At 41.7% G+C, this 12,182-nt stretch overlaps 1 protein-coding gene across 1 annotated transcript in view; it reads left to right on the forward strand.

The window, feature by feature from the left end:
- The first annotated feature begins 3,312 nt into the window (after positions 1 to 3,312).
- The window catches only part of RAB15 (RAB15, member RAS oncogene family), a 54,541-nt gene continuing 45,671 nt past the window's right edge, over positions 3,313 to 12,182 (forward strand). The window contains exon 1 of the mRNA XM_069950318.1: positions 3,313 to 3,663. Coding sequence (XP_069806419.1) covers positions 3,540 to 3,663 — 124 coding nt within the window. The 5' untranslated portion in view covers positions 3,313 to 3,539. The remainder of the gene's footprint in view (positions 3,664 to 12,182) is intronic.

Raw genomic sequence — 12,182 nt, forward strand, 5'->3', positions numbered from 1 at the left:
CCTCCCGCTGTATCCACCCTCTCCACGGAGCGGGCAGACAGCGGGAGCCATTACCGAGGGTTTGGGTTCGTACCATCCCTAATGATGATCCTTACTTGTGGTCTTGCGCTCGTCTTTTCCGGGCTGATAGACCAGGGAACGACCAAACGTTGTTTGAACGATTTGTGAACTATGAAAATAGGTCCAGATTCTATCAAACGATCAACGATTTTTCGTTAGTTGATTCGTAATGATTATCAGAAAATGGTAGGACAAATAAAATTCTTTGTGAGGTTAAAAATGTTTTTATTTTTATGCGATGCTATTTGTGGGTTTACTGGCACATTATCTTCATTCTTTGGGTTGTTACAATTACAACTATAACCAATTTATATAGGTTTTATTTTTTTTTACAACCTAAAAAAAAAACCTTTTCCCTTTTATTTTTTCACCTATGGAGCTATACAAGGCCTTTTTTTGCGCTACAGTGTGTATTTTACACCGTTACCACTTTAGGCTATGTTCACACTACGTAAAAGTACTGCCGTTGTTGCCATCATACTTTATGCAGTGTGGAACACTGCCCACATTTCTATGGGATCCTGGCCGGAGCGTTTACACATCGTATACGCTCCAGCCGGGATCCCGTGCGGACCCGCAAATAACTGACATGTCAGTTTTCTGCGGCCGCAATTCAATAAATTGCGGCCTTAGGAAACCCTGTCAGTTCACACAATGAAGCGAGCGGCTCCGGCCGCTTGCTTCATTGTGTGCTGTTGGAGGTTCTGATGCAGGCACGCATCAGAACCCTGCGGCCGGAATGTTCATCCGGCTGGGATGATCCAAGCAGAGACTCATACGTAGTGTGAACATAGCCTTAGTCTTGATTGGACTTTTTAATAGATTTTTTAAACAAATGGGTGAGGCTTAGCAGGAATGCAGACACAGCTTAGTGGTGAACAGGAATCTTCTTCCTGGTGCCTTGCTTAGTGTGGCCTCCCCCCTTTCACCTGTCTGGTACGGGTGACCCCTTCAGGAGTATTACTCCTACCAGCGTAGCTCATTGGATCACAAAGGCATGCAAGCTTCCTCACCACGTCAAGGTGAAGGCACTGTGAGGAATCCCTTCCACGCTAACCCAATTACCCATCCCAACTCTTAATTTACCTGTCATTTGCTATAATGTGGACCTTATTGCCCTTTTAAGCCCAGGGCTTCCCCAGCCCCCTAACGCGGATCCTCCCGATGCCCTTTCCAGTCCAGGCCCGCCCTCTAATGCGGACCCTCTCGGCACCCTTCCTAGGACCACCCCAGCCCCCTAATGCGGACCCTCCCAACGCCCATCCCAGCCCAGGCCCACCCCAGCCCCCTGACACGGACCCTCCCGGCGCCCTTAGCAGCCCAGGCCTGCCCCAGCCCCCTAAGGCGTATCCATGCTTTCCTGGACTCCCTGCATTCACATTTTTCAACAACCGAGTCTTTTTTAATGGAGCACATTATTAGATTGAAAATACAGCTATATGTTACCCAAATTTTAGTGTGTGTACCTAGCCCAAAGGCTATGTTTACATCTAAAATGGTATAGGGAAATGGCCAAACAGTATGCTGACCCATACCATGGAGTACACATGGCAGGTCCGTTGACTTCATTGGACTGAATGTAGACTAAGGGCTTATTCCCACGTTCCGTAAAAAACACAGAACCTACAGACAGGTAAGCCGTGTAGTAGACTCTATCTCTCTGCCCGGCATCATGTATCCAGCCAGAAATGTGTTTAACACTTCACATCACTGTAATTAAAAAGCCGCAGGCGCACGGCTGTGTTATTCCAGCGCCTTGAAGTTTCAAATACTCTCCCCGCTCTTGGTATCATATTGACACATGATGCTGGGCAGGCATAGAGTCCAGTACAGCGCTAACCTGTCTGTAGGTTACGTGTTTTACAGAACCTGGGAATAAGCCCTCATAGTGACATTTGGTCCATCCCTAAGCCTATACTAAATTTTTAGGGCTGTGTAGTATATGATATATGCTTAAAAATGGATCTGGTGCAAAACAAAACTACTCACCACTCACAAGTCTAACAGGTCTGATATGCAAACAGCACAGCGACAGAGCAACAAAAATGTTCCATAATCCTTTTTTATCCTGCAGGGGAGAAAGCGTAAAAGGGCATATTTCAGGTGATATATATATATATATATATATATATATATATATATATGTATATATACAGCGGTACCTTGGTTTAAGAGTAACTTGGTTTAAGAGCGTTTTGGTTTAAGAGCTCACAGTTTTTCAAAATTGTGACTTGGTTTAAGAGCATTGCTTTGGTTTAAGAGCTCCCTGTACTGGGTGGGAGCGCGAGTGGAAGAGGGGCATGCTCTTCATAGTGGGGTCTTCAGCACTGTACTCTGACCCAGGAAGTCTCCATCACCTTCCAAATCATGGCAGATCCACTTCAGGCTGGGGCTTACATCAGGGGACAGGACTATGGAGGTAATCTCTTCATAGCTGTAACCCCTCTCTCCCCGGACAGAGAATGCTGCTATACTGTGCCCACATCTGCCCTGCTCATTCCTTCATGCTCCCTGCAGTTTCTGTCCGCCCTTGTGTTTCCCATCCTCTCCATTACTGTACAGTAACTTATAATATCACATATTCTGCTGTTTCTGAATGTTTGTTTCATTTGTTTTACATGTTATTCAGAATAATAAATCATTATTTTTGGGGTGTTGAACCAATTGTCTGCATTTCTATGATTTCTTATGGGAAAATTTGCTTTGGTTTAAGAGTGGATTTGGATTACAAGCACGGTCCTGGAACGAATTTTGCTCGTAATCCAAGGCAACACTGTATATATATATATATATATATATATATATATATATATATATATATAGCAAAATTGCTTTAAACAGGTATGTAATATAATTACGGTCCTGATCCACCTTAACATTTGCAAATCAATTTTCAGGCCAGAGTTTTTCTTGTCTAAAGTATATCATTTTACCAAATTTCTAACCCTGTCAAACCAGCCTGACAGGTTTACGGCATGTATCACTCATTGAAACCTAAGATGTAAAAAGCAGGAATGTGTGACCAGGAAACAGCTTAGTACCACCTGCTGGCAGCCGAGTTCTGGTCTACATCATCATTCCACCTGTCTGGCCATTCCTCCACGCACACCCAGCTTTTTCGTCTGTATGAGCTCTAGGTGTACACATCAGCCTCTCCTAAACCAGTCTACTGCATAAGGTGGAGCCTGGCTGCTGCTGTTGCTGCCTCCTCCTCCTCCCCCAAGACCATTTTGATAAGAGATCTACCATCTGGTAGATTTCACGTAAGGCTCTGTGTATTTTATAAGAACTCAAAGAAGCAGGAATTCAGTCATCCACATCCTGCTTCTCGTTAAGATTTAAGGAGAGGCTCCAAGGATAATCCCTTTAAGAAGCAGCATCAGCCATGGATGGAGAGCAGGGAGCCTCCTGATTGACTCCAGCCTCCTCCCTTCCCTGCTACTCACTGTCTATGTGCACAGGCTGCTAGCAGACACACAATGGCCAAACAATATGATGTTCTATTCAGATTACTTCTTATTGGGGACTCTGGGGTCGGAAAAACATGTTTGCTCTGCAGATTCACAGACAATGAATTCCATCCTTCTCATATCTCAACAATAGGTAAGACGCTGCTTTGTCTTTATGGAGGCAACAGAGGTAGACGAGGGAGGTTATAATGTTTATGTTGTAATGTATCTCGCTGCTGTTACATATATCCTATATATCACAGGCAAATCTTAATATTTGATGATGGGGGTTATCCAATGTATTCAGCAATTGTATGTAGATGCAGTCTTCCTGTAATGATTCCATTGATTATTCCAAAAGAATCATGATCCTGAACTCTGTGTACAAAGTGCCGGCGCTTGGCATAAACCTCATGTACGTCTATATATGTTTATTCATTGTCACAATTTTGACTATTGCAAATGCTATTGTTGAGTATTATGTTGTTACAATGAGCATGATTTTGGTCCGGTCTATGTAGGTATATGACCGTCTCAGACGATCACCCCCTGTAATAAATCATTGGGACTTTAGTCTCATTGAGAAAAAAAAAATCTGCTAAAAAACTGTGCAAACCCAGCCTAATAATAAGGCTGCTAAATACTAGGGTCGATAATTGCAGTGTAATTCAGCAAATTGTTTATGTTGAGGACGCTGAGACTTTGCTATTGATCTACCACCGCCTGGGCTTGGAATTCCTTCCCCCATGACATCATACATCAAATCCACATTATTCAGGTGAAGGGTTTGTATCTTAAACACTGTTCCCTAATGTAGCATGTCATTATTGGAATCACTGCTATTGGCGGCAGGACTAATAGCTTCATCTACACACAGGGATATAGTTCATTACCAATTTGCTGTCATTCCTATACAAATCCCTCTATAGACTGATTTTTTTTTTTTAAGGTGGAGTCCATAGTCTGTTACTGGTCACAAGACAGGAAATTCATTCATTATCGAATTCGATAATGCTGAGTTAACAAAGGAGGGTTCATCTTCCAGCATCGGAGACCAACTGTGTAGGAAAGTCCTGGGGCATTCATGTATTACCCCACAGGTTCCCAACCTTTTGCACCTTGTAAGTCACATTCCAATATAAGTAATGGCCGAGTTCTAAAATTGCAAACATTGCTGATATGTCAATGTAAAATATCACATCATTGGCGGTTGGAGTAGGTCTGCAATGATATCAATCAATAGTACACATGGTCATTATTCAAGACTTCTAAGGCGACATAGCAGGGGGTTGTATATGTTATATGTTGTTCCAGAGCCACTGGTTTGGGACCACTGCATTACACTAATGCTTCATTTGCCCTGTCTTGATGTTGCTGAAGAACTGAACACTTATTTCCCCACAGATCACTTTTGATTACTGTAGGTCTTATAGCGTCCTGTTCTACGGGGTCCTAGACTTCTGATCACTTTACTGTCAAGAACACTTTTAAAAATAGAAAACACTAAATCTGGGAAATTTTTAATTACAGGGGAAGTCCAGCCATTTTTAAAATCTGACAGCGAAAGGGGTGGGGGGGAATTTGATCAGGTGAGTATAAACTTACCTTTCCTCGTGCCTGCGGTGAGTGCTTGGAGCGCCTCGGGACCCCCGCCAGGCTCCGGGATCTCCGACGCTGACACATGATGGACAGGCTGCTCAGCCAGTAAGTGACTGGGACGGGACAGGCGTTTTCCCCCCCAAGTCATGACGTCATCACAACTCGGGGGAAAATGCCTTCCAGCAGGGATTCCGAGGCTAGTCCCGCCGCTCGCTGCAGGCAGGGGAAGAGGTAAGTTCTTACTTTACGATCAATGGCCAGATTATAGGCTGTTTTTATGGCTGTCTCTTAATGGACTCCTGGCTATATACTAAAGCCCTGAATACATCAGTTTGAGCACTTTGGTGAACAGAGATGAGGTCACCACAACAGGTGATTATATGAGTTGGCAGGCTGGCTCTATTGTTTTCATCTTCTGCCAATGTGAATATGTCAAAGGGGATGATGTCAGCATAACTCCTATAATTTATAGCTATTGTGCCTCAGCTCTAACTATAGCGAATTTGAGATGAAAGAAAAACTTCTAGGTAAAAGAATTCCTAGAATCTGCTGCATGTGTTTTTTTTTCTTCCCCTAGAGAACATCCGACAAATCATCAATTAATTATACATTATGGGGGAGATTTATCAAACATGGTGTAAAGTGAAACTGGCCCAGTTGCCCCTAGCAACCAATCAGATTCCACCTTTCATTCCTCACAGACTCTTTGGAAAATGAAAAGTGGAATCTGATTGGTTGCTAGGGGCAACTGAGCCAGTTTCACTTTACACCGTGTTTGATAAATCTCCCCCTATGTGTAGAGATGAGCGAAACGCCTGTCTAAACTAAGCGAAGCTCTTCGTTTGATTAGTTTGATCGGCTGGGAGAAATTTCCCAGGACCGGATCCAGCTTTCCCAGGCACCTGGGGAGGAGCGGCAGGGATCGGAATAGAGTTGAAAGGCAGGCGACCGAGAAGCCACTTGCCGATTAAAACGAAGAGCTTCATTTAGACAGGCATTTTGCTCATCTCTCATTATGTGGCCTAATATAGTAACATTTTTTCATTAGATTTAAAGAGGCTCAAGTCCATCAAGTCCTATCTATTTTCCTATAGCATTGATCTAGGAGAATTGCAATTCCCAGATAAATAGTTTACAATTGTCAGTGACGGCCTGCTAGCATCTTAAAGGAGATGTATAACCAAGGTTTTTTTTCACCAGATATTAAAAAATATTTTTTTCTATTGTTTTATTGTCATTCTTTGTACAATATTTTGAAGGCAGTGTCTTCACAAAATTTTCTGAAGACGCATTCGCCTTAGCTCATCATAGATACATTATATAAAAAGGATAGAGCTGATCTCACTACCATGGAGCAATCGAGTCTTGTTATTAAAAAACATCTTGAACCAAGTGGCTTCTGGCAATTTATATCCCTGGAGTGCAGGAGGTTCATGCCATTTGAGTTCAAGCCAAGTCAAAGAGAAATATACTTAAACAAATCTCTCTGATCTGCTGTTAGTGTCTTCAGCCCCAATAAACATAAACCTCCAGCTCCTGGTATATATATTTTATGGGAGCTAGCTCTGTTCCATACATTTTTGATGAGGTCCATCTGGCAGCTGGGAGGAGATCAGGATGGAGCAGTAAAGAATTTTTTAACTGCATAAAAACTGGAACCCGGGGTGAAAATGATGGGATACACACAGAGGATGGTCAAAAACACAATTCACTGATACGACCAAAGAAACAAAATGTTAAATGGAACATTCTGGCTTCATAAAACATTTAATGAAATTGAAGGAATTATTTTATGGTTACCCGGATGAAGCAGAGGTAGAAAATTATAATCATTTATATAAAAAAAAATGTGGAGTAAAAAAGTTGAATTTGAATTTGATATCTGCACAGGCCTATGGAATCCCCCAGACACACATTTTGCATTATGTACTTTTGGCTGAAAAAAAGCATTGCAAAAAAAAAAAAGCCCTAAGAATTTTTCTCATTAAGCAAGTCATGTGTGTGTGTTTTTTTTTTTTTTTTTTTTAATCATATGTACTGTATGATTCCAGGATTTCCAGAATAAGGGGGGTAAACAGGCCTGAAAATCACTGTACATATAGACATGGCATTTTTTTCTGGTGTTTGTTCTCCCCTATAGAAGTCTATTGGAGGAAAAATGGCACTATTAAAAAAAACACCAAACGCTTAGGGCCCTTTTACACAGAAAGATTATCTGACAGATTATCTGCCAAAGATTTGAAGCCAAAGCCAGGAATGGAATTTAAAAGAGGAGAAATCTCAGGCTTTCCTTTATGACCTGATCTCTGTTTATAGTCTGTTCCTGGTTTTGGCTTCAAATCTTTGGTAGATAATCTGTCAGATAATCTTTGTGTGTAAAAGGGCCCTTAGTCTGCTGCATTTTTCAAAATGGCACAAAAATATCAAATTGCTAAGTCTAGGTTCACATCACGATTTTGCAATCAGTCTCACTGTATCCGTTGTTAACAACGTTTTTGTGTACGTTTCAAAATGTTAAGAAAAAAAACGGATGCGATTTGATCTGTTTTTTTTTTGTAATGTAAGTCAATGGAAAACAGATCAAAACGCATAGCATACAACATCCATTTTTGTATCCGTTTTTTTTTCATAGAGCGGATACTGACTGATTTGCCTCATTATAGTCTATGTGGCTAAACTGTCGGAATTAGAGAAAGGCAGGGGACTGGATAACACAGCCGGCATGCACTTTTTTGGCTTGTAAAAATACAGTGCAGGAAAAATGAGTAAAAAGCAAATTATTAAAAATGAGAAAAAAATGAGGTATTTTATTTTCAGAAATACATGGTCGACTTTCTTCTTTGGTGTGTTTGGGTGTGGGTGTGTGTATGTGGGGGGGGGCAAGTAAGTGTGAAAATTCCTTAGTGTAAAAAACAAACAGTTTTTAGTGTGTTTTTTATTTTTTTTACTTTACTTTCAAGCCTTTATTTATAATGTACAGGTACATGTTACTATGTGAAAGACCCACCAACATCTAAACAGGATTTATCAGTTCTTCTGCTTACTAGTTTGCAAGTAAGGGCTGGCACACCAGCAAAAGATTTTGTACAGAATCATTAAAGTGTACCTGTCGTTATAACTTTCAAAATCTAAATCAGCAGTAGATGCGAAATAAAGCTAATTTGCAACATACATTTATTATTTTTTTTTCAATTATTATGCTGTAAAACAAAGCTGTACTTACCAGACATCCAGGTTCAGTCTCCTGAAGGCAGAAATTTTGTCTTGTGCTGGTTGAAAAAAAGAGACTAAACATGAAGTCCTGATCAGTAAATTGTAAACTTGCTGTATATTAAATCTCCTGGTGATATAAATTTTGAAACTTATAACGACAGAGACACTTTAAATTATCTGCTGGAGAATAAAGGGCCCACATACTTTTCATTCATGGTGGCCCTTTGCTATTAGTATAGGTTTTTCAACATTGCACTTGATGCTACATGTGACTTCACATACGGTGCTGACCCTGCAAATGAAATACCTAGAAATACAGCTACCAGAAAGATGCAGAGGCTACATAAGGGGTAATGATACACAAGGCATACTGCCAGTAATACCAATGTCACTGCCTTGGTGATGTCACCTCTGATAATGTCACTGTGGACTGGTAGTGGGTGATTTTTCAGGAACATGGGCCGGGGAATACTGTGTAGCATACTAGTACATGAAGTGATGCCATGTGGGTGACCTCTTAATGGGCAGTGTCACAGACATTGCCCATATTTTATATCACCCCAGAGACTTCAGCAGATCCCCTAATGTCCTTTAAAGGGGTAGTTCACCCAAAAAATGTTTTCTTTCAAATCAACTGGTGCCAAAAAATGGCAGAAATTTGTCATTTACTTCTATTACAAATCTCCAGTCTTCCTTTACTTAACAGCTGCTGTATGTCCTGCAGGAAGTGGTGTATTCTTATCAGTTTGAGAGAATGCACTCTGCTGCCATCTCTGTCTGCGACAGGAACTGTCCAGAGCAGTAGCAAATCCTCATAAAAAAACCTCTCCTGCTTTCCAAACTGGAAAGAATACACTACTTCCAGTCGAACATATAGCAGCTGATAAGTACTGGAAGACTTGAGGATTTTTTAAAACAAGTAAACGACAAATCTCTGGCACAGTTGATTTAATTTTTTTTTCTGCTTTTTTCGCTTTAAAGGGGAACTCCGGATAAGAAAAACTTGTTTTCTATTAAAAGTACAATAAAAGTTAAGTATATGTGTCTATACGATGTATTACTGTATCTGTACGGTTCTACCACACTGGTAGCTGATAGAAATCCAGGAAGTGAAGAAATATGGCCTCTGTGCAAATCCACATTGTCTCCTGCTCCTTCTGCTTACCCCCCTTAGGAGACAAATTTTCCATGCCTCTGTCTCACATTGTGTGTGTTTGCTGAGATCAGGCTGATGATACAGACAGAGGGCAGGGTGTGATGTCACAGGAGGCTTGGCTGGATCCCCCAATCCCCTGAGTGATTCACCATCTCTGACCATTTAGAAGCAGCTGCTGCACTGATTTCTCTAATTGTGCAGAAGTGTGCAGTGAAATTAGGGCTGTGTTCACACAAGTTGGAGTGTCATTTCAGTACTGCAGCGTATTCACAAAAATGATGAAGTAACACAAGTAAATGATGCTAAACGGCAGAGAGGATCAGAGCCTTATTGTGGGGCTCAACTTCAAAGATAACAGATGCTTAATCATAATGTGTGCATTGAAATGAAAAGAAAAAAAAATCTAAAAGTTCTTTACTGTATTCCAATATCAGTGTTACAGGTAGAGAATACAATGTGCTGTGTGGTGTTACAGGTAGAGAATACAGCGTGCTGTGTGGTGTTACAGTTAGAGAATACAGCGTGCTGTGTGGTGTTACAGGTAGAGAATACAGCGTGCTGTGTGGTGTTACAGGTAGAGAATACAGTGTGCTGTGTGGTGTTACAGGTAGAGAATACAGCGTGCTGTGTGGTGTTACAGGTAGAGAATACAGCGCTGTGTAATGTTACAGGTAGAGAATACAGCGTGCTGTGTGGTGTTACAGGTAGAGAATACAGCGTGCTGTGTGGTGTTACAGGTAGAGAACACAGCGTGCTGTGGTGTTATAGGTAGAGAATACAGTGCGCTGTGTAATGTTACAGGTAGAGAATACAGCGTGCTGTGTGGTGTTACAGGTAGAGAATACAGTGTGCTGTGTGGTGTTACAGGTAGAGAGTACAGTGCTGTGTGGTGTTACAGGTAGAGAATACAGCGTGCTGTGTGGTGTTACAGGTAGAGAATACAGCGTGCTGTGTGGTGTTACAGGTAGAGAATACAGGGTGCTGTGTGGTGTTACAGGTAGAGAATACAGCGTGCTGTGTGGTGTTACAGGTAGAGAATACAGCATACTGTGTGGTCTTACAGGTAGAGAATACAGCGTGCTGTGTGGTGTTACAGGTAGAGAATACAGTGTGCCGTGTGGTGTTACAGGTAGAGAATACAGTGTGCTTGCTGTGTGGTGTTACAGGTAGAGAATACAGTGTGCTTGCTGTGTGGTGTTACAGGTAGAGAATACAGCGTGCTGTGTGGTGTTACAGGTAGAGAATACAGTGTGCCGTGTGGTGTTACAGGTAGAGAATACAGTGTGCTTGCTGTGTGGTGTTACAGGTAGAGAATACAGTGTGCTTGCTGTGTGGTGTTACAGGTAGAGAATACAGCGTGCTGTGTGGTGTTACAGGTAGAGAATACAGCGTGCTGTGTGGTGTTAGAGGTAGAGAACACAGCGTGCTGTGGTGTTATAGGTAGAGAATACAGTGCGCTGTGTAATGTTACAGGTAGAGAATACAGCGTGCTGTGTGGTGTTACAGGTAGAGAATACAGTGTGCTGTGTGGTGTTACAGGTAGAGAGTACAGTGCTGTGTGGTGTTACAGGTAGAGACTACAGCGTGCTGTGTGGTGTTACAGGTAGAGAATACAGCGTGCTGTGTGGTGTTACAGGTAGAGAATACAGGGTGCTGTGTGGTGTTACAGGTAGAGAATACAGCGTGCTGTGTGGTGTTACAGGTAGAGAATACAGCATACTGTGTGGTGTTACAGGTAGAGAATACAGCATACTGTGTGGTGTTACAGGTAGAGAATACAGTGTGCCGTGTGGTGTTACAGATAGAGAATACAGTGTGCTTGCTGTGTGGTGTTACAGGTAGAGAATACAGTGTGCTGAGTGAGTGGGACCACAATGAAATCATAAATTACTGCAAATAATTCAGTAACACAATGAAACTGCAATGTGTGAACACAGTCTAGATGTTCTGCAACAGCTTTGGACGGGGAATGGGCAAGGTGGAGGATTGTGATCAACAGCTGAGGGAAAGCATTGCATTCTGGAACCTGTAGTCCTGTGTACAACTGATAAACCAGGAAGTGCAGAAACACAATATAGCCTGGAGTTACCCTTTAAGGGTCCAGAAAGGGTGGAGATATCAAAGATGGTATACAGCTGATAGTGATATCACACTTCGCAATGTGACCATGGACATCCTAAAAGCAAAGTTATACTACCTGAGCCCCATCTTGTTCACTTAGATATTAATGAACTGCAGTACCAAACACAGACCACAGACACCAGGGGCGCTCTTTCTGGGAAATAAAAACTCTAACGATAGTCAATCCATTCAAGTGTATTATATATATATAGCCATAGCCACTTAAAGGTTCTCTATGTCAGTGTATTCCCATCCAGCCAGAGAGGACATAAAGTCTATACTTACAATGATTGCTCGCACGCTAGTTATGCAAAAGAAAATGCCAGACACATTAACACATTACGGATTTTGTGACTAGCGTCTCGGCTGTCGAGCTCTCTTGTTGGGTGTTATTACCATAAAATATAAGTAATATCTTGTGCTTAATAACATGAATCATAGTAAGGATGACAAAGACTTTCTGTGATAACTTTCCATTAAGGGCATTGCACTCTAGTCAGCAAATCACTGTGACATTTACTAAGTACAACTTAATGCACTGCTCATACATACAGATCTTCTGTGAGATTACTGAGCTAGAAGTG

This window comes from Dendropsophus ebraccatus, chromosome 13 (genome assembly GCF_027789765.1).
Source record: "Dendropsophus ebraccatus isolate aDenEbr1 chromosome 13, aDenEbr1.pat, whole genome shotgun sequence".
NCBI classification, from domain to species: Eukaryota; Metazoa; Chordata; class Amphibia; order Anura; family Hylidae; genus Dendropsophus; species Dendropsophus ebraccatus.